The sequence below is a fragment of the Prorops nasuta genome, unplaced genomic scaffold, assembly GCF_024137725.1.
Source record: "Prorops nasuta isolate Cenicafe-Biocafe unplaced genomic scaffold, Cenicafe_Pnas_1.2 PNAS00005, whole genome shotgun sequence".
Classification (NCBI taxonomy): Eukaryota; Metazoa; Arthropoda; class Insecta; order Hymenoptera; family Bethylidae; genus Prorops; species Prorops nasuta.
Window position 1 is genome coordinate 4,148,394 of NW_027116802.1, and position 23,333 is coordinate 4,171,726.

At 46.8% G+C, this 23,333-nt stretch overlaps 1 protein-coding gene and 1 long non-coding RNA gene across 2 annotated transcripts in view; both read right to left on the reverse strand.

The window, feature by feature from the left end:
* Positions 1 to 17,989, reverse strand: part of Dad (Daughters against dpp) — a 29,012-nt gene extending 11,023 nt beyond the window's left edge. Inside the window, exons 1-4 of the mRNA XM_066727354.1 lie at positions 14,781 to 17,989; positions 14,530 to 14,746; positions 9,100 to 9,150; positions 4,592 to 4,678 (exon numbers count right to left, since the gene is read on the reverse strand). Coding sequence (XP_066583451.1) covers positions 4,592 to 4,678; positions 9,100 to 9,150; positions 14,530 to 14,746; positions 14,781 to 15,494 — 1,069 coding nt within the window. The 5' untranslated portion in view covers positions 15,495 to 17,989. The remainder of the gene's footprint in view (positions 1 to 4,591; positions 4,679 to 9,099; positions 9,151 to 14,529; positions 14,747 to 14,780) is intronic.
* Positions 17,990 to 18,051: 62 nt separating this feature from the next.
* LOC136773612 (uncharacterized) lies at positions 18,052 to 22,770 on the reverse strand. The gene is made up of 3 exons (XR_010822653.1): positions 22,387 to 22,770; positions 19,224 to 19,318; positions 18,052 to 18,245 (listed from the first exon to the last, which is right to left on the reverse strand). It is a non-coding gene; the product is annotated as an uncharacterized lncRNA (long non-coding RNA).
* Between the last annotated feature and the right edge of the window lie 563 nt (positions 22,771 to 23,333).

The window sequence follows — 23,333 nt, forward strand, 5'->3', positions numbered from 1 at the left end:
CGTGTGCTGTGCCTCATCGCCTCGGGACCAGCGCCACCACCAATCGGGCGGGAGTGTGTGTGCCGCGCGCGCGGGACCTCCGAGCAAAACAAACACATTCGCCACAGATATCGATAAATCCTTCCTCGACAAAATCCTCATCCGTATAGTTATATGTATTACCCTAAGCCAGCAACTTTCCCAAAGAAAAGAGAAAGGATCAACGTTATCCAAACGCAAAAAATAGTTCGTTGTTAACCTCGTGCACCGATCCTTGACAATGTTTGTTTACAAACATATAACCAATGATTAGACTGTTTTGGTAATAAGAAACCTATTCTCAACCATCTGCTATAGTGTGGGATAACTCGAGAGAGAGAGAGAGAGAGAGGGAGAGAGAGAAAGATACTTGAGAGTGAAAAACAAACAAGTTAATTTGAAGGTTAAAATACGGAATATAGTCAAGCTATTAGAAATTTCTTCCAAGCTGTTCCAAATAGATTCGACATATATACGAGAGAATGAAGCAAAGAGTGGGGGAAAAATATGATTTTTGCGTAAATCAAAGGAAATCTCGGAGGTAGAGGAGAGCGTCGTGCGCTAGTAGAGAATGAACCAGTAGAAATTCTCAATCTATTTTCGCACGATCGAGAGATCGAGGCCGTCGACCCGACGGATTTCTCGAGCAATGCTAACGCCGCACACGGTGCCGGCACCGGCTGCGTTTCTGACCGTGCAACGCTCGACGTCGGCGCTCGACACTCCAACGGAGGATTTAACCGAAAGTACGAGCGAGAGACGCGCGACTATGTTATGCATGCGCCTGCCTCGTGTCAACTGTATGGCAGGACTGAGAGGCTGTATAGGGAGGAGGATAACAAGTCGTAAAGTTTCTTTCAAAGGAGAAGAGAGCTCGCGTATAGCTCGTAACCTAACGATCCTCCCAATGGCTAAACAGTCGCGCGCGATTAATTACTCCACTTGTAATTTCATTGCGGCTGAAAGAGTCGGGAGGATCCAATTCGGTTGCCATCGCTCCTGTTCTTTTTTCTCCCACTGTAATTGTCTCCACCTACCACGATAGGGTATCAGGAGCCAACTTTTTCAACGTGCCAAATCCTCCTTCGAGCTTCCAGCATCACGGAACATTCACTGAAAACGACCACTTTCCGAGATACACTCGCGTATTAAAGTGATCCGATGGAATCTTAAAGAGAACATGTATTAAGCGTACTGTATACGTATATTCGAAGGGAAAAACTGTAATCATGAAATTTCAATTGTTTTCGAAGCTTTTGTACGGTATTTAAGTATATATATATATATATATATGTACTACGTTTAACAGGAAGGATTAAAATTGTCTAATGAGATATTGCAGCGTACAGGATAAGGAGAGAAGATTTCTCGAAAGATCGTTCGGTCGTCTTTAAAAGGATTTGTTTAAGGAAGTTGAAGATTAAAGAGGATAACTAGGATAGGGAGATGGAAGAATGGTTCTCCGGCCGGGGTTGTTTAATGGCATCGAAAGAGAGATCCGGATCCGTCCCCTTTAAGAGCTTCCATACCGAGCTTGACCCAACTGCTGTGCCGTGACACACACACACCTCGTCCTTATTGACCTTGCTGCAGCGGAGTTGAGCAACCGACAACGGGGATCGTTAGATACCAGCATTGCCCTCTACACTCACACACACACACTTCTATATATAATAACACCGATCGAGAGAATGGAAAAATTTCGAGGGGGGAGGCGAGAGTAGAGCGTGGGTGAACCAAAGGGTAAATGCAGAACGAGAGAGAGAGAAAGCAAAAAAAAACTCTTTTTATATCCCGCGGGGATGACGTCTCGAGATAAAAAGTTGAAAATGGCTGATTTGGTGCAATTGGTATACTGCAGAGAGGAGTGTATGGGACACTGGCGGGCAGGAATTTTAATCCCGATTAGCAGAGCGAAGAGGTCGAGTGAAACTGGCCGCGCGATTGCGTGCGTGTGTGCATGGGGACGAGCGCCATTCGCCGCCGCCTTCGAGAAAACGAATGAACGGATCAGCCGAATGAATGAAAGCAGTTTATGTATTCGGCTTTGGTTATCGCGCACGCGAGAGAGAGAGAAGCGACCGCTCTTCGTGCACCGAGAGCAAAGCGGATGATTTCCCCATTGAAGAAAGTCCCCCCTCCTCCCCACCCCGACGAAGGTACGAACGTTGGAGCAAACGGATGGAGGGGGTGGACCAAGGCCAACCGTTATTGCAGTTGGATAAGGGATCTGGCGAGCCAGGCAAAGGACCTCTCTAACAACCTGTTGCGTTCTCTCGCGCTCTCTACAATATATATATATATATATGTGTATACCACGATGTATACTCTCTGAATTCACAAGAGAGAGAAGCTCATCGATCCTAAAAATAACGATTAAAAGCCCCAAGGAAAATTGCGGTTTCTCGTCGCGACGTTTTACGATCGATTCGTGGCGGCGGCGATGACGACGACGCGACGATGACGCCGCGACTCGAAAGCAATCGATGGAATAACAGCGAGCGAAGCATAGGTAAGAAGGTTATAGCTGGAGAGACTATATTAGCCACGAGCCAGCGCCGGGGCTCTCTATCCGTATCTCTGCGAAAGAGCACGATTGCGATTGCGATGGCCAAACTAGGCCTGCTAGACCTCGCTCCTCTCGATAGTTTGATGTTTTATTTAAGGCTCGTTGCTCGATTCGGTCGAGGAATCGGAAAGCAGAAAACGGAGAGCGAAGGAGAAGAAATGGAAAGGATGCGGAGAGGAGGGGTTAAAGAAGAGCGGGGCGGGAAGGTATACGGGAGGGGGGAGGGGGCCGGTGGTGGAGCGCGGCTGAGCGAGGTCGAGACACGCGGCAGCTGTCTGGCGCCAGTCCCCCCCCCCCACTCCTTTCCATCCAACGGCCGTCGCGCCGAATGCCACCCACCTTAGCCGACCTATCGTGCCATTCTCAAACCTGCATCCTCACTCTTCTATATACCGTACTTTCCATTTATTTCCGTCTCCCTTCTTCCTCCATCCTTTTACCTCTTTCTTCGTTTCTTCAAGGATTCCACCACCTTATCGCGCCGTTCTCCAGCTTCTGCATCTTCTCCACTCTTCTATTCATACTTTTCCCATTTCTTTTAGTCCCCCTTTTATTCGCCATCTTCTCTACTTTTACCGCTTCTTCCATTTTTCGAGAATTTTCCACCCACTCTATTGTACAAGTGAAAAAAAGGAACACTCCTCTCTTTCGTCATTCCTACGACACTGTTCGGTTTTTCAATATTTCTACTTAAGTCCTCCACGGACTCACCTACTTTTACTAGCCCACCCCCCCCCCCCCTTCCTTCAACTATTATATTTATTGTCAAAAGTTGGATAACTCTATGTAAACACAACAGTAAACTACCACAATCCTCGAGATACTTGAATCACGAATAGGTTGTTATCGATCACATCTGAATAGATAAGAATTGATCAAAGTGAACACTATATAGATATGAATTTGAAGAATATACGATATTTTATTTCATTACAAGAAAATAAGAAACGATGAAATTGCACTTGTACTACAAAAGAATATCGCAAGACTTTTCGTCTACTATACATACATATAATATGTATGAAGAACGCAAAAGTGTTGGTATAGCTCAATAAGTCGCGTACGTATTATGTACGAGTTATACCGTAATGAATTATTAGTGTAGGCGCACATAGTATACGCGACGCAGCACAAGAGCAGTGGCCTTTGCATCGTTGGATATACCAACAGATAATAAAGGTGAAAATCTTAAGAGAGCTTTATCTTATTGGTTTATGTAAGCATTGATTATAAGTTGACAAGAATAGCAGCTGTTGGTGATTAGAGATAATCGGTGATGACATATAAATATTCCAAAGCAGCAACGGACTGAGAATCGTGTTAGAGAGAGAAGTTATGCTAAAAAAGCGTAGCGTTCCACGAATTCGGGAGTTTCGGGGGGGGGGGGGGGGGGGGCGAAAAGGAGAAGTTGGCGATCCTCGGAAATTCGCAATGCGTCATGCGTGAAAAGCTGCAAGCACGCGCGCTAGCTGGTTGGTTGGCTGGCTGGCTAGAGAACCGTGGAACGTGCCCGTCAAGGAAATTTCCTTGCCAACATTTCCCCTCTCTGCTTTTCCTTTTTCACCTTCCAGCCCAACAAACCGTTTAAAACCCTTTTAAATCACCTGACTCTCACTCTCATTCCCCACGCGCCTTTATTTTCTTCTCGCTTCACCATTCAAATATAAACTCCCATTCACTCCGCAAATGTCTATCCCGATCCAATTCTCCGTCATGCGTGCGCGCGTCTCAACCGAGCAATTTTTCACAGCCAGAAAATAACTTGTTATATATTCTGCTTACAAGTCCGTCGCCTCGTAATGACCATCGATAATCATAGTCGCTTCTTCCTACCTAATATATATATATATATATATATAGAATCTGTTAGGAGCTCGGAGGATTCTTCGAGTAGATTTTCAATAAATTGTAAACCTGTTCCATACTATATATATATAAATATATAGTATATATAAAAATATAATTAATAGGAAAGAGACGTTTTATAAGGAGGTGTGTATTTACCTTCTCCGTTGGTGGTAAGAGAGCCAGAAAGTTGCAAGGATGCGATGTTTTTGCCCCATCGTTGATCCCTTTCACTCGGTGTACAATCTGAAAATAAACGGCAACTTCTTGAGAAGATGACATAGACACATTTGTGTAGCTTTTTTTCCTTTTTCCTTTTTCTTTTTCCGCTTCTACTTCTACCTCTACTTTTTCTTCCTCTTCTCTTTCTTTCTATTTTATTTCTTCCCTTTTCCCATTCCCACTCTCGAAGGAAACGTCGCGCAATTTAAACTGCCATGTACACACGAAGCATGGTTTACGTTAGCACCTACGACATGATTTAGGAGACTCAAAAGTATTTAGCCAGTTCAATTATATCATTATCGTACGTACGTTAAATGCGCATAGTAAGTACCATTAAATTTCCATGAATATATAATATTAGCTGCACGGGTAATGAAATACAGCTAACATCATAACGTATATATATATATATATATATATATATATAAATGTAGATTATAGCTTATTGCGTTAAATATAGACGACACAATTGGCATATATATATATATATATATATATATATATATACATAATAGAGACAGAGAGGAAAGTGTTATTACGAGAGAGGGCTCTCTCCTCTCCGCAATGGAATAAGCAAAAGAATCTTGGCTAGAAGTGGAACGTATTTTTAGCGAGCTATCTTTCAATCAAATTTCGAGTTGATTCGGGTCGTAGCCGTCGTAGTCGTCGTAGGATATATTTGTTGACTGCTCGAAGAATTCCACGTGCAGCAACTAGGGACAGTTTGAAAGTGACAAAATATCATTCTATATAGACGCCTGATTTTGACTGGAGAGTATATATATATATATATATGGACGTGTGCACACACGTATGAGAAGAGACTCGATGGGCGTATACCAAGGCAAAACCACTGAAAATTTCGGCCTACATTCTTTGCTAATTTCGCCGTCGCTCGCTAAACTTTCCACACCCAAACATACTATAGCTATATATACTGTATAGTTTATAGAAATTCTACTCCTCGAACGCTCGCCACGGCTGCTATACTTCTGCCTTCGAATCTTCAAAATAATTAGTTAAAGTTCGCAATTGAACTGCTCTTATAGAAAAGCAAATAGGGATTTTTTGAGGCTATAAAGGAGAAACGAGTGACGTCATAACCATCAGAGGCCAAAACTATATTCAAGGAAGAATAGGTCGCATTCTTTTGGGATTCCAATGAGACCTGCTGGATGTATACTCCCTCTCTTTCTCTCTACTACCCGAGAGAGAATCGTTTCCTCTTATCGAACCCTTTCGTCTCGCCGTTCACCGAACGCTCTCGGAATCCTTCAGCCTGAATCGTGGACGAAGAAGCAGCATTTCTCTCTCTCTCTCTCTTTAAAAATAATCGTCCCTCGCAAGGCTTTCGAAGCCTCTATACGTTATTCCGTTGAAGAATGTCAGTTGCACTACGTATATTATACATGTAGGTGAGATTTCAATTAACATGTATCTGTATAGGTGTACAGTCGAAGGAATAAATGTACGTGCTACATTGATATTGGGAATTTGATAAAAGTCTATATGTATATAGATGAAAAGGGGGGAAGGATTAGCGCCGGGGCGCGAGCGTCCTGCGTGATGCAGTGGAAAGATTGGAATGCGGGAGAGCCACTCCCGACTCCCGTCCCGCGGCTATCGGCATCTGCAACGGCAACGGCACCGGCAACGGGGCAAGAGACTCTCGGGCCTTGCTCGACCGGCCGCTCAAACGTGTACGGCTCGAAAGGAGCTAAAAGGGAAGAGTGGAGCGAGACTGTACATAGCGAGCGAACGCGCGAGGGAACCGCCAAACCGTTTAGAGGCGTTCCTTTGCGAAAGGCGAAAGAGATCGAGAGGAGAAAGAGGAAGAAAGGAGGAAGAGAGTGCACGCGCGCGCGCAAGCCTATATAGGGGGGGGGGGGGGGGAGATTGCTACGAGCTGAAAGGAAAGGAAAAGGAAGAGGGCGTTAGGGTATCAAGGACACGGTGCTGCCGATGCTCTTGGAGCTAACCCGAGACTGGCCGAGACACAGCCGCCCACGACCTTATTCTTATACATCTATATATACTACCTCCTATAGTTTCTATGGAGCATTACAAGGAACGTCCGAGCAGAGTTTTATCTCCTCTCGACTCGACTCGAATCTTCTAATAACTCAGCCTTCGTTTAGCCTGCAATTTTATTTTGCATATACAACTCGAATCTTCTCCATCTTCATTATTCGGCTGAAAAGTGCAGATTGCGAAAGAAGAAAAAAAGAGCGGAAGCAATCTTTTCTTTTTCTTCTCAAGTATAAAAGTGACGAATGAACGGGAAAATACGAGAGATGCAAAACATAGTTCTTCGAGTTGGTCGAGGAATCAAAGTCAGCAGCTGTGTACGATCCTGTGATATAATTTCCCTTCTACTCTCTCTTCCACATTCATCAGTTTACCATATACAGCAGAGAATAGAGAAACGTGAAAAGTCACGGTGTATATATTTAACCCTTTATTGTATACATTTGATTTCTCCAATATTCTCGAGCCTTCGTAACAACGTAATTTCACATTCTCGTCGTCTCTTTGCGTTTGAAACTGACGATCAAAAGTGGCAAGATAGGGGAAAGAGAAGGAAGTTGAAGAGTTGGATGTACTATAGGAGTGTGCAGTCTCGTGTGACACGACGACGAGGAACGGCGAGACCCGGTGCTTCGAACTAAAACAACCGGTGAGGCAGCGAGACAATAACCCCCCGAACCCACGACCTTACAGCCTCTCGTCCTTCCATTCATCAGCAACAGCACCAGCAAACAGACCATCTTCGGTCACTCGCAGTACCACCTTCGAACCTTAAGAATCATACACGCTGGAGAATAACGCGAACCGAAAGAAAATTCTGGCAATTGGCATTTTCTCCTACAACCGACGGTTTAACGCAGCCCGAGTTCACACTCGAGATCAGTCCACGTTGATTCGAAAGGGATTACACACTAGACTAGACTCGACTCGACTCGACTCGACTCGCGAGCGCGCCACGTCCTTCGGCGTATTCGTTGAATTTTACGCAATCGCCTCGCATAGAACGCGCGGATCGATGCAGTAAAGCTACTCACCGACTATATAGTCACTATATATCATGCATACGTAATAACGTTAATCGTTCGCTGCGCGACTCGATCCTCTTTGTTTTGCTCCCTGCCAAAATACACACATCGATATATAACTGTTTGCGTACAAGAAGCGTAAATAAAGCGCGAGAGCAGATTTACTCGAGATACCAGGAACATGATAAATGTAGTAGAGAAATTCGAGGAATAAACAAAGCGTAAAAGTGACTTTTACTCTCTCTCTCTCTCTCTCTCTCTCTGTCTGTCTGCGTGTGCGGCGCGCGCTCGCTCTCCGTATGACACAAGAAGGCATTCAGCGCGAGGGACACCAACGAGGGAGAAAGAAAGGAGAAGAGGAAGGAGGGGGCTCGCGCGAGTCCTTGCTGAATCAACAAGTAGTAATCCGAGCTTTTATTTTCTCCTTTGCTACACTCGGACAGATTTTTTTCTCAAAGATCGTAAATTCGGAATAACTATATATATATATATATATATATATAGCGCGAGCTACCACAGCGGTGAATATAGCGTTCGCTCTTCCGGATGTTATTGTCAATAGGATCGATAACCACCGGATCGATCGATTTCAACGTTGGAATAGTTTATTAATTTTCTCGAGGTCTCTCCTTATATTGATTCGACCAAGAGAACGATTATCGTCGCGCAGCATTTAAGGATGCTGAAAATGTCAAATTGGAGGATGGGGCGATCAAACGACTAGGATATTACCCGTGTTTGCGGTCATTAGCTATAAGCATTTTTTGTATAGGAATGCCTACGTCAATGGTCGTTCGCCAATCGACGCTTTTCAGATATCGCAGATTGCGCAATAAGAAAGTAGAGAGGACCGCCGCGTCCCGATCATCGAACCGCGCTTTTCGCGCAGCTGCGCCAATCTTCGGAATCGCGCGAGGTACGGCCAACGGTCCACGCAGACACTCCTTTCAACAATATAATAATTCTAGGCTAGACAAGTCGAGTTTTGCACGCTTCGGTGCAACTAATTATTTTATAGACCAGCAGCTCTCGAGTCCATGTGGATTTTCAGCAAGAGAGAAAAAATGGTAATTTCATCAAATGGCTTTCCAAGTGTAATATAATAGCTTAGATTTGAGCAGGTGCGCCTCTGGTCTTTGCAATAAAGACAGATAAAGACGCGAAGCATTGAAACAGTGATATCGTGAAACGTAGAGCCATATACGAATCGTTTGCAGAACAACAAGATCGGCTTACATGCCTCTTACCGGCACAAGAAAAAATTTCCATGCGTCCTATACCAATATATATATGTCTCGTTATATATATATATATATATATACTATAGCTTTAAATTAATATATAGCGCTAGAGTAATTGTAATTAATAAGATTTAAACCGAGTTCTTACCTTCGGCTTTCAGTCTGTCGGGGATAAGGCAGTATGGTGGTGGTGGCGACTCTGAAAAAATAAGCAAAAATGTTTACTTCAAAAAAACTCTGATAGCGCATAGAAATAAATCTATGTTGTTATTATCGATTATTGGTATGGGAAATCGAGAGGTACTACAAATTAACGGAGAATATGCACCAGCAAAACCGGTATGTATATATAGTACTTTGGTCCTTTTAAGTATCGTTTGCACGACAGTAAACCGTTTATAAAAGGACACGCGAGATGTGTGCCACTGTAATATATATCTAATAAATACGAAATTCCCGTTCACCTTAACCCTAACGTTTCGCAATCTTCCGAAGCTCAATAATCAACTCAGCTTTCGAAAGGATGCCACCCGACGCGACGCGTCATTTATTTAATCACACTCGAAAGTGTTTTCACTTGGAATTGCGAAGAAATTGGCATTTCCGATAAAAATTTGGAGAAGAGTACACAGATTGGGTGACGCTTTCAAAGTTGCCGAGATTTTATTCCTTTCTTAGTCTGTCATAAACGTTGAAGATGACATTTGAATGGTTCGTTGGCCTTGGAATATCCGTGCAGATTGCAGATTCGACGCGAGACCCGTCGAGATTAATTTACGAGGGCGCGATCTCTGGATGGAGGAGGACAGGGGTAGTGGCAGAGAGAGAGAGAGAGAGAGAGAGAGAGCTAGTGTCGGAAAATCCGCTCTCGGCGAGTTGTCAAGACTGTCGTTCGGTAGAATATCCGCCCTGGCGCCCTGTATATATATATATATAGGTTATGCGAGGAAAAACCGCGTCCCTGTTCATCCCTCGCACAATCGCCATCTTTCCGAGACCCCAAAAATCTCTTCCTCGATCATATTACTTATATCTATAACGCTTGCATCTTAACGTCAGCTTACGACTCGACTCTTTAATTCTATACGTAATTACATATAGAAATTAATATACGCGCGCGAATAACGCTCGAAGTGCGACAATGCAACACAGTGCAGCAAAGTGCAGCCTCCTTTCCTCCGATGCAAACGCGAACGAGAGACTCGAACGACTTATTAATCAATCCACGCTCGGCCCACACTCTGCTCGACACGAGGAAAATCCGATAAAATCCCAACGTTAATTAATCAATTTCACGCGCTAATTAATAAACTTGCCAAATTATCACAGGTACACCGCTACAAGCTTTCCATCCACATTATATTCAATTGCACCGAAAACTTGTTTCTCCCATCTCGCTTCTATATAGTTTCGCGAGAACGACTACTTCTTTCCGAAGGTTCTCTCACACTAGCGACATTTTTCTACCACGATCGAGTCACGCGTTTAATTATTCGATCTAATTTTAAAGCATCGAGAAGCGCAAAGATACAACAGCGATAATTATCAAGCTCGTGCAAAGATTTGCCGTAATGATTGGAGAGAAAAATGACGTCACTGTTCATGGATAATTTTGGCGAAGGCCTTTGATATAGAAGCGCTGTTTGTGAAAAGAAATAAGAGAGTCAAAGGTGCGTGGGAGGAATGTAGAAAATAATTGCAGCGTCAGAGCGCGTATCGAGTGACCGGCGCGGCGGCGCCGCGGTGGCAGTTCGAACGAGTAAATTGACGTTAAAGCGCTGATTGATCGAATAGTTGAAATTCTATAGTATATAGTGGCGCGCGAAGGTTCTCGCTTTGCCAAAACTCGACGCGACCTTGGCTCGCCCGATCCGCGGATGCGCGAGTGCGCGAACGCGCTAATGGCCGATACGCGCTCGGTAAACGTGTGCGTAAATCGCCCGCTCTCCACCCATGCACCAATATAGCTTTCTTCCTCCTTCCTTCTCTGCCTGCTCGAACAAACCTCTCTTAAATCTCGCCTTAAAAATTCTTTCAACGCCTCTTCCGCGTTTATAAAGACTTCCTAGTTCGCGACATTAGGATCGAGTCTGTTAGGCGTATCTCGATATATATAGGAATACTGCAAACGCGCAAGTCAGATTGAAGGAAAATTGTAAATTCTAGGTGCATGCTATAAAACAATTATCGTTGCACGTAACATAGATATATCTATAGATAGGAAAGAGGAGCGTGAGAAGAAAAGAAGAGAAGGCGTTTGTCTCGTGGATGGTAATCGATTGGTCGCGTCGCGACGGGCCGACTTTTTTACAGGCCAGCCGCGCAGCATTCGAATATAACCGAATAGAAAAACAGATAAAGCAATGTCATATCGCGTTACGAAAACAAGGCGCCACTCGGCTCAGTCACCGAGCAGCGCGCGACCGACTAAGTAAGCGCGCCGCGATTCACCTTCGACGCGGCGCGTCCAACACTCGGACGCCGCTCCTCGCTCGCTCGTCGTCTACCTGCAACAATCCCTCCTCCTCCCCCCTCCTTCCGCGTCTCTACACATACGTACTATATCAGTTACAGTGCTTTACTATCACCCCCTCCACTCCAACTCTCCCACGACACTTATTCCCTCTCGCTCTTCTCCTTCTCTCACTAAAATTCCTCAAAAACAAAATTCTACAAGTTGTGCCTCTCCTCGAAGCCCCTCTCTATCTCTCCCATAATGCATTAACGACACGATTACGACCGCGCGCCGATGTGTCCTCTTCTCTCTCTCACCCCCCCCCCCCCCCCTCCTAACGAACCGCCAGCAGCGCCATCTCCATAATCCATTAGGCACGCCTTTCATTCAAAAATAAACTTGGCCGACGCACCGGCACTCTCACTCGCACTATCATTCAATCTTTCAAAAATCGAACCTATCCTTTTTTACCCCCGTCCCAGTCCATCTGCGAGTCTCGTAACACGCTAAACGAATAAACGCTCCGCTTTAAAAAGCTTTAAATTACTTGAAGCTGGAGGTGTAGAAGCATTTTTTATTAATATTACTTTAACCTCCAACAACGTGTATCAATAAATCAGAATTCTTCTTTTAGCATCGTGCATAAAGTTGGATAAAAGTCCGCTAGAAATAACCGAAGCTTAGTGCGATCCGAGCACACGGAGCAAAGTCCAGCCGATCTCGGCCAGCCTGTTCGATGCGAACTCAAATCAAATTATAACAATATATATATATATATATATATACAGTTGGAATTAATCTTGTTAATAAATAGGAAGGAATTTCGATTGGCGAATCAATGAGAGCCAGGAAGGTTTACCGTGCAGAGAGCGACGCAAATTGTCTAGCTTAAAAAAATCAAGAGAAAATGTTCCGAGTGATTTTTACGCGTATACGCGTGGAAAAGTTTGGAAGAAAAATGAATTTGCTTGTTATTAAGTACGGTGTATTTTGGGTATAGTAGGTAATGCGTGTGTGTGTATGTGTGCCGGACGCTGGCTGATCGGTTGACGTTGCCGTAGGCTTTGGGAGGAGGTTCGGTCAGGTTCGGCAATGCACATCGGCTGATGCCGGTTTGGCCTCGGCAATTAGCTGGCGCCAGCAGTGACACGGACCGGCGCGGCGACGGCGGCGACGGCGGCGGCGGCGGCGCCGGCCAGCTATACAACACAGCCAGCAGACCCCTCTTTCTCCTCTACCCCCCAACAACGAGTCGACCAGCCAGCAGAGCCGTTCCCGCGCCGTTCCGTCGGCCGTCCCCGTGCCTCGTGCTGCTTCGCTCGCTCGACCAACACTTTCCCCTAACCTCCGCTTACTCTCCCTCTATATACACGTATATTCTCTATGCCCGGGCCCCGGCGCCTCATCTCTCCTCCCTCCCTCCTCATTCCAATTCCCCCGAACCCAACACTCCATATGCTCTCGCTCCATCTTTCAATTCCTACTCTCTACCTACGCACCGTTTACTCCCTTTTTTCATTCCCCGTCATCCCAAACTCACTCTCTCTCTCTCTCTCGCTCACGCGCGCGCGCGCGCCTCCAATACCACGCGTTATATATATTTTTAGATTTATTTCCTCCTGCTTACAACTCTCGTTATACATACATATATATATATATATGTGTGTGTATATCTATACCGTTGGTGTGTATAAGTGACGCATTCCGCGAGCAAACTTTCGTACACGCGTTTATAGTGCCAGCATCTCGCATATTGTGCTGTATATCTACTGGATCGAGTCATTCTCAAGATTTTTTTGCTATTTTCACCGGCAATCGTTCATTCGTTCGCTTTTGACATTCTATACAGGCAGGCAGGCGTCTCGTCGCATAGCGTACGATTATTTCAAAGTCAACGTTATAGAGGAGAAGTACATACATATAAGAGAGCGTTAGAGAGAAAGTGCATAGGTTTATCGTGAGTTTTACGTCTGCTCGGAGGAGAGTGAACGGATTTTCGTAGGACTGGATAATACGGCTATTAAGGGGTTATCGCTGCTCGCGTTCCCTCCTCTCGGTCGGCCGCTCGCAGTTGCAGTGCAGCTACGCCGCTCTTTAAAGGAGCGTCCGGAATAGGAGGCGGCCTGGAACCTTTCGTACAAGGACGAATTTTGCCAAAAATTTCAAAAGGAAGGTTCGGACGAGAGAGAGAGAGAGAGAGAGAGCCAGATCGGTTAATACTGCAGGATTAATGTTTCGTACTTTATCGGAGGATGTGAATCGAAATTGCATGGCTATCATCTGTGGGACGACGATGGGGAGTGCTCCGCTCTGGACGCACCTTAATATTGCGCACAAACCTATCGACATGGCATGGATATATGCGTATACAGCTTTAAAAGCCATTAAGATGCTAATAACTATTAAAACTAATTTATGCCAACCGTATTGGTCGATCTGTTTACTATATAGACTCCTGCACATATACCGCTCTCATAGATCTAACCTCAGAGGCCAGATTTCTATTCGCGTATACCGAAGAAACTCGATTTTATAGATTTCGCATGGGCATAATTCTCGGGCAGTCCCTCGCGCACGAATTAAGCCGGAACGAACGGTATATCCAATTCGTTCCTGTCAAAAGACTTTCGAGTGGAGGAAAATCTGCTCGTTATGGGCAATTAATTAGTCTGCGTTTTTATCACTTTACAGCAGGCTATATAGGCCCTGCCTGCCTGCCTGCCCGCGCAGCATTTGACAAATTTCGAACAGTCGTTGCTGCGGTAGATTTTGCAAGGATAGCCGAGAGACGCGAGAGCGATCGACCAGTTACGTAAAGCAAAGCCTCGTTCTCCAGTGGCGCCTGTTGCTGCCTCCATAGGACCAGACAAATTTTTAACCTCCGAATCGTAGAACGCGCGCTTCTAACAGCCACGAGCAAACTCTACGATGCACGCACTTGGAAGAATTTCAACGCTTTATAGAATCCCGAGGCGATTCTACAGTTTCCCATTCACCGGGCGCCACACAATGATATTACCATTATTATTGTATCATATAAGGGAAGAGAGAATAACAAGGAGTGGGAAGTATACAAGGACGAAGATAGGAAATGAGACATAAGTTTTATAAAAAGGGACTCACCAGGTTTGCAAAGTCGGCTCCAATGATAGGGGTTGCAGCAGATAAAAACAGGATCTTTCGCGGAATGGCATACCGGTAGTCTCTTGAGTTCGGAGGTATGAACGAGATCGGGCCAACGCCAGATCTGACAGGAGAGCAAATGAGGCTCGAACGGAGCGTCCGAAGACTCTAGAGAGGCTCTAGCGGGAATCTTGCAGCGTTCCGGCTTCATCGGGTTCTTTCGTTGGATTTTTTGCTGCTCCTCCCCCTGCTCCTCCTCCTCCTCCTCCTCCTCCTCCCTCTTCGGGAGATTCCTCGTAGGTAGAGAGACAATAGCTCCGCTGATGGCCGAGACGAGGATGATAGTGGTGATGGAGGTGATGAAAGTGATGGTGATGATGATGATCGTAGCAGCTTTGCTGCTGCTGCTGGCAATCGTAAGGGTCCTCGCGAGAGTGGAGCCTCGGCACCAGGACGCAAGAACCAAGAACGGAGCCGCAGCTCTCGACGGCCGCCAGCAACATTTCCAGCTGATTCTCTTCCAGTCTTTTGAGCAACTCTTTGCACCTTAGCAATCGAGCAGGATCCTCATCGTCGTCCTCGTGATTGCGATCGCCACCGCAGCAACTTTGCTGCAATTTACTCGCAGTGCTGCAGGTACGGCTCAAACCTCGCGCTTGTCCTCCTCCACCGGCCACTCGGCCCGTCAAGCTTTTCCTCTTGCCTCCGGTGGTACCACCGCCTCCCGCCGATGCAACGACAACTTGGACAGTTTGCTGCTGGTGCTGGCGATTACGCTGATTGCTCGTCGGTGGCGTCGCGTCGTTACTCGCGTTCTCCGTGTTACTAGCGAGGCTGGTCGTTCTGCTGCAATTGATACGTGACGAATCCTCTTGAACCTCACACTCGGTTTCATGCTCTCCGCGTATCTTGGCCTTTAGGAGACGTCTAGTGAGCACCGTCCGTTTGCTCCGGAACATGAACATGAAACAGGATTTTCGGTACGCGCAATTGGGGGCCAGTACTTTTTATCGTGGCCACGGAGAAATGTGTCGTTTCCTCGACAATGAAGAAGCGGCGAGGATGACGTTTGGGCCGAGCGGTGGAGGATGGTGCGTGTATCGGCGCCAATGCACGGAGCCGTCGCCGCCGGTCTGGTTCCGCGGCGTCCGACGCCACTGGCCTCGTCTGCCGACTTGTGCCTGTCGGCGCCGTTGAACTCGCTTGCTTGATGTTGCGAGCGGAGGGGTCGCGGCGCGGTACGCGCGCTCGGCCCACCCTCGGCCTCCGACTTAGCTTCGCGTCCACGCTCTCTCTCTCTCTCTCTCTCTCTCTCTTCACTCCCCCTCCCCTTAGAACGCTTCTGCTGCTGCTGCTGGCTGCAAGCCCGGAAATCCCGACCAGAAAATATCGAGAACCGCAAGAGCCAGCCTCCTCCTCCTCCGAGAGAGAGAGAGACAACGGACACCGATACCGCGCGGCACCAGCATCCAAAAACACACACACACACACACACACCAACTGACGCACCGAAACACACTCCTCTCTCTCTATCGCTCTGTATCCGAAGAAGAGAGAGAGAGAGAGAAGCTCTTTCCGAAAACTCTTCTTTCCTCTTCTTATTCCTCCTCCAGTCTCCTTCGTTTCCCTCTCGTTTTCTTTCTCCTCCTTCTCGAAGCGATCGCGATGATGCCGCTGCTTCTGCTGATGTTGCCAGTCGTCTTCGTGGTCGTCGTCGTCGTCGTCGCCGTCGGCGTCGTCGTCGTCACTTGTGGCGGCGGCGGCGGCGTCAACGTCGCGCGACCTTGAACTCTCATTTACTTATGTCAGCAGCCGGTCGAATCGCGCGCCACCAGTGCGTGAACCTCTCTCTCTCTCTCTTTCACTCCCTCTTCGCGCCGCCGCCGGCAATACCGCAAATTTTCTCTCCTTTGCAAGGTAGACTGATTTAGAACGAGTACCACTATAGTAGTACTGCCAGTGGTGATGATGATGATGCTGCTGCTACTGCAACGACTACTCACTATCGTTCTCTTGTTTATCGACGAGGATCTTTTTTTGGCGGTGGTTCGAGTTTCATCAAGCTGCGATCGAAACGACCATCAGCCGCCTCTCTCTCTCTCTCTCTCGCGCGCCGCGCACACTCTCTACCAACGACAAACTCTTCGCTATTCGCTACAAGCAGAAAAGCACAACTCCATCTACTTATCATGGAACACGATCGTCTTTGCTTCCCTAACAACGTAGATGCATTTCCATCCTTCGTTCGTCCTTCTCTGAATCACTGGCATTCTCTCCCCCCTCTCTCCTTCTACTGTGTGTATATGTGTGTGCAAAAGTATACTATCTTTCTCTCGCTCCGCGCTTTTAGCTTACGCTTCGACTAACCACTTTCGAAACATCATCGTAGCCCGAACCGCCACCTCACTTGCCGTTTATTATTATTATTATTTGTCTTCTTCTTCCTCCTCCTCCTCCTCTTCTTCTGCGGCTTATTCGCACTCGAGCGACCGCGAGGATGCGCACTGTCACATTCTTGAAATCGCGCTTCCGAAGCAACAGCGCGAACTCTTGGTGGGGGTTCGGTAAGACCAGACAGACCGATGGGCAGAGAGAGAGAGAGAGAGAGAGAGAGAGAGGGTGCGAGTACGAGATTTAAAATTGTTTCGTGTATGCAGCGAGGGAAGAGCGAGAGAAAGAAGAATGTGTAAATGATTTGCCCACACACTGACGAAACGTATTGAGAATACGTTTAAATGTATATATCTCGCGAAACGACAGATAACTGCGAGACCACTTTGGTACACACGCGAACACGCAAACACCCACACGGACACTCACACACCAACGGCGATGCGTCGAAAATACAGAGAAACGAACAGAAGCACGGAGTATTATTTTCCGATAAGCTGTTTTCTCGCTGATCTCTCCCTCTCGGACGAACGTACACTATTTCGCGTGTGTCAAGTTGGCGCGCGCGCGCGCACCGCGCTCACGTAAGTTGATATCTTGGTACGGTACGAAGAAAAGGAGAAAATAGCAGTGGTGGATGTTGAATAAGAGAATCGAACGGGAGAAGAAGGCTTCTCTCTCTCTCTCTCTCTCTCTCTTGAGCGTTTTACAGAGGAAGAATCGGTTGCAGAGGTGAAAGAAGGCGCGCACGGTGCACCGTGCGCGGCGTCCACGTTTTCTTCTTCTTCGTCCTCGTTATTCCTCTTCCTCTTAAATAGCGACTCGTCTCGTCTCGTCTCGTCTCGACTCGACTCGACTCAACTCAATTCCACTCTACGCTGTTCCACACCATTCCATTCCATTCCATCCCTTTCCATTGCAGCAATCCAATCCACTCCACTCCACTCCACTCCACTTCACAACTACTCCACTCGACGGTCGACGCAACTGGTCTGCTGACTCTGCTGCTACTCCGCTGGTTAGACACACGAGGACACGAGGTCCCCGTCATGAGCGCACACACCGTTCTCTCCTCTCTTCCCCTCCTCGTCCCTTTCCCCCTCCCACTCCACACCTCTTTTCTCTCCCACGACTTCGCCGCCAGTCCTCCACCGAGCCCGCCGAGGTTCGCTCTCCCTCCTCCCTCCTCCACCTCTAAACCCCTATCGCCCTCTCTCTCCCTCAGAGCTAACGTTCCCTTCCCGTATGGCCCGCACTTGTCTCGCTCTCGCACCTCGCTCGTCCCTGCGCACCGCCGCCGATACAGCAACGCCGACAGCAGCATACTAAACACAAAAGCGAGATTGTTAAACATGGCTGCCGCTCAACTTCCTTCCCTCAATCGCCACCGGTGTCGCCACTTTCGACCGGTTAACAAACCCACGCTCGCAAACAATTTCTCAAATCCTTCTCTCTCTCTCTCTCTCTCTACACCCATTAAATACAGGTAATTAACCCTTTTAAGAAAAGAATGAGACAATTAAAAAAAATTTTCTCTTTCCTCCTTTATACATTTACTTCTCTTATCACCGATCGATTCAATCGCTTCATGATAAATCGGAAATCGAGAAAAAAGGATGATCCATCCGAAAGCAAGATGTGCTTTCGAGATATACGTCTTAGTATGTACGTATGTGATATTGATTCCGGTAGAATATCGACCAGTGGATTTTATTAAACGCTCGCTCACTAGAGGAACGATCTTTTTGAATAAAAAGTTTTAAAATGAAAAGATGAAATGAGAAATATCGCAGCGAGCTTTGCAGGTGAATTGGTTTGATCGCGGGAGGTAAAATGAGTGGAAGAAGCTATTTGCGGAGCGAGTAATATATCGGGGCAATTGCAATTGTTGGTAAATACTCGTGTTAAGTCTGGCATTCGCGCAGTATGTATAAAGCTGTATGCGGTATGTGCTGTTATGGTATTAGTTCGAAGTAGCGTAGTGGGGAGGGAGGAGAAGAGACGAGTGGACGGACATATAGGACGAGCAAAGAGTACGCGAAGAGAGAGAGAGAGAGATAGAGAGACGCCAGCGCCACTGGTAGCGCCTAGCGCCAAGCGGCTAGCGCCAGCGTCAGCGTCAGCGCCAGCGCCAACGCCAGTCGCTCCACCGACAATGCCGACCAACCGTGCTACGGTACCACTAACGAGGGTCAACATACCAACGAGAATCTCAATCGCAATATTTATCGCTTATCCAAACTAACACAACGACCAAAATTCCTATTTATCAAATTACGTGAAATCAAAGTTTGCTTACTGACCGAAACGCTGCAACTAATGGCCCAGGCAACCCTCTTTACTCCGGATGATAAAAACCTTCCTCGTCTTCTCTAGCGCCAGACTCTTTACCCTCGATCTGCAACAAAAAGGCAACAATTTTTATATTTCGCTTTAATTTTCACACGGGCTCTTCTGCGTCATCCGTTTTGTTTTTTTATTTTTCAATAAAATTTTTTCTCAGGGAAACTTTTAGCGGCGTCTTATTCCAACGGACTGTAGCTTGTACCGAAATGATATAGAATTTAGGAGCTGATTTAGTTATGCGCGTCTGGCTTCTCTCGCTCGCGGCTGTGGCTAGTAATCAGACGCTTGGCCTCCGCAAACTCTTTGCTCTCTCGCACATCTTCCTCTTCCTTCGCGTTCTTGCCTTCCTTCTATGCCACGTCTATACCTATGGCATATGTAGTACATGTACGTGCCTTGTTCCTTCTTATATCCATGTGTATCCCTCCTATCGTGCTCTTCATCCAACCGGTCGGTAAAACTTATTATATTCTTCAGGGCCGTCAACGTACGCGGTGCCTTCGTGTCTCGACACAATTAAATTTCCTGATCTAGCTCTGTACCCTTCGACCTTTAAAAAGATTCGCCTACTTTATCCCTAATTAGCAAATAAGAGCCTAGAAATATTTGCATTTTTAGACGACTCTCCTTTAGTCCTTTATTTAATTTGTGCTTTTTCATTAATTTTGTTTTCCTGAAAAATTTGGTAAGTAAAGCGAGATAAATTTTATCTGACTGAAGGAGTGATGGATTGGCGGGCCGAGGAGAACAAGCATAGATTGTGCACACGTGTATCTTGATTTCGTTCTATTTTCAAAGACGAAAATTACTGGCATTCTCGGTGGCAGCCACGAACGATACGCCATTCTTCAGATATTTCTTGCCTGTAACTGCATGTATTATTATACACATTACTCTATACTATTTATGTCCACAAATTTAATTCTCTTGGTCGAATCTCGCGCGAACAAAATAATTGTAATATTAAATATAGAGGAGGTAGGAGGAGGGGACGGAGCATGAGAAAACTATAATGAATTTGCAGCTTTCTTTCGAACGGGTCTGGTATATAGATACGAGGCAGAATAAAAAAAAGGAGAGCATCGCCGAATAAAAACTTTGGTATAAGAAATAAGGATGGCATATCACGTGTGCATCTAACTCGTATACACGTGCGTGTGCGTGTATGCGTGCCATTTTAACCTTCGCTGGCGCCGATGTCAACGTCCGAAATTCCAAGTCTCGCTCGAGTAAACGTGCAGAGAGAGAGAGAGAGAGAGAGAGGGGAGAGCACGGCCATCCTCTCGTTCCACGAATTTGACACTTTGAATTTTGCCAAAATTCATTTTTCGCCCAGAGTTTTGGGCTATTTTCAGTTCCTCCGCGCGATGGACAGTTGGCCTACGAACCACCGAAGCATCATCGATCCTCGTGAAAAATCGTTCGTGGTCTCTAAAAATAAACCCGCACGGCCTGTATTTAATTCCATGCACACACAAGCAGATTGACGGAAAGGAGTAAAGATAAATTCAGGTACGTTAAAATGGAATAAATCAAGCTTTTTATTTGTTGAATAATTCAACGAGTAGACGCATAGCTCTATTTTAGCTAATGACGGCTGGGAAGTCTAATGGGCCATTATAGAATTATGTGCAAAATGTGTGTGTGTATGTATGCGTGTCAAAGAGCAAGAGAGTTTGGTAAGAGAGTAGCTGTAAGGTTAAGACGGCACCGCTAGTGGCACTCTATTGGCAGAGAGAGAGAGAGAGAGAGAGAGAGAGAGAGCAAGGAGGGAGGGGTAATATTCTAGGCACGGCGAGAGTGGCGAGGACGAACGACGCAGGGCTGCAGGGCAGCCGGGTGCCGGCACAGGCCAGAGGAAGTGCTATAACAAACTCGAGGAGTACCGAGGAGACGCGCCGTGCGGTGAGAGCGAGAGACGCTCGCGCGTCGTGATGCTCGATGGGACAGGTGCGCCTCCACTGCCGACAGACAGACACTTTGTAGCCCATAACTTGCTCTCACTCTGGCGCCACCCGTCCGACTCATCATCCCCCTTCCACCGCGTCTCCTCCTTATTTTCCAACATCAATTATGATGGTCCATTTCGGATCAACGGAAAATAGCAATTGCTCCTTTAATCACGTACTTTAGATATCCACGCGAATAAACAGCATTTAAAAAAAAACCTTCTCAGTCTCTCTCCTGGACGCACGGATTTCCCCGTTATTTTTCAAAATCACACTGTTTCGCCACCATGGAAAAGAAAGAAGGAACGAAAAAATCACGCGGCGAACTAGGCGTTTCACGGCGAGAATTCCGAATCCCGTGTTATGTATCCACGTGCACCTCTTACCTGTTGCATTGCATCAACTCTATATAAGCTGGAAGCTCCCCCTCATTGGATAGGAGCGCTGCGCACGCGCTTAACAAAGAACACAACCCACCAAACTTAGCAGCTTGTAATCACATACCAAACCAGTTGACTCTCGGTGAAATACTTTGGCAATTCTCATGAAAAATGACAAGGGCCCCGGCGATCCTACCATAATTAACAGCACATAGTCAACTTCCAATAAAGTCTTTCTTTATCAACGAGCATCGTTTCACTCGTACCGTAAACGGTTTACGTCCACTGCAGTCTACACCATTAAGCAAATGAGCAAATTTTCAAATAATCTCGTTCCATATCGCGCCAGCTCTCATTATTTTCCATTTATTCGTCATTTCTAGAGCTCGTTACAATTCAATCGAGTATATTAACGAACCGTAGAAAACCGTTGCAGTGCGCCGTCTTAATTATAAGCTTTGTCCGCGTGCTTTCAGTATAGGGATTACACAGGAATAAAGGACAGAGCGAGTGGAACGAAGAAAGGCCTTAGGAAAGGCGTCGCCGCGTCGTGTTTAATTTGTCACGAGCGAGGAAGAAAGAAAAGCCGATTGGTCTTCGGCTAATTGCACGTGCAATACCTGCGGGAAGGATTTCTACGAAGGCTATAGAAAATAACGACGAAGAGCTATGTGTTTGTCTAACGGAAGCATCGGAGGGGCTCGCGTATCAGTCGTGCGTAAATGTTTGTCTTCCTCCGATGAAATACGGATACGAATTAAAATTCATCTATCTTGTGTTATTATACATACTTGTCGCTGGATTAAAAAATTCCGGTGAAATTGATAGCGTTCGTGCGTTGTATCGTTTCTTAATTGAAAAGATTGGAGGAGAGGCTAGCCTCGACACGAGTGACGATACGAGGCAGCGATAAGAATACAAGGGGATATCATAGAATATGAATGAGATGTCGGATAAGAATAGCGGGGTAGCTCGCGCGTCGGTAGCGGAGCATCGACTGACTTGGATCGAGGCAAAATCGGCTATAAGTATGATATGCGTGTATCACAGTGGAGAGGACCGGGACGCGAGGGAGACGCGGGACCGACGGGCGAGTGTGTGTGTGTGTGTGTGTGTGCGAGAGTGCGCCATCTCCGCGGACGGCGTTGAGCCGAGATTGCGAGACGTGGGCGCCGGTGTCGGGGACTAGCGACGGCCGACGACGTGTCGCGTCCGTCGCGACAGAGACGGCTTTAACATCGTCCCCAACCTAACTGGCCTAACTACGGAGAGCAGAGCCGACTGGTGCCGACTAGGGCCGACCAGCGCCGACGACCACGCGCGACCATCGGCGCGTCGAAATTCTGGCGACGCGAATCTTGACGCCACTCGCATGAAAGATCGCAGTTGGCACGTGTATGCGCGCGCAAGCCTACGATTCGCGCCCGCGACTTGCGTCCACTTTCATGCCGTATGGCTCCTCGGCCGGAGCAAAGCGCGAAACTCGCCCCCCCCCCCCCCCGCCCGCGGCTCTTCCAAAAAGCTCGCGAGCTGACGGCATTGGTGTTGGTACCGTTAGTGCACGTAACTTTTTGGTACTTGCCATTTGCTGCAGAGTCACGTGTCGTAGGTCATCGGTGCTGTTGCTGCCTTCTCTCTTGCATATGCCATAGCTATACCCTGTCGGCTGCGGCATTGTGGCCTCGTAATAGTAACGTAACGCCAGCTGCCTGACAGATACGAGCGATACAGTCCGGCT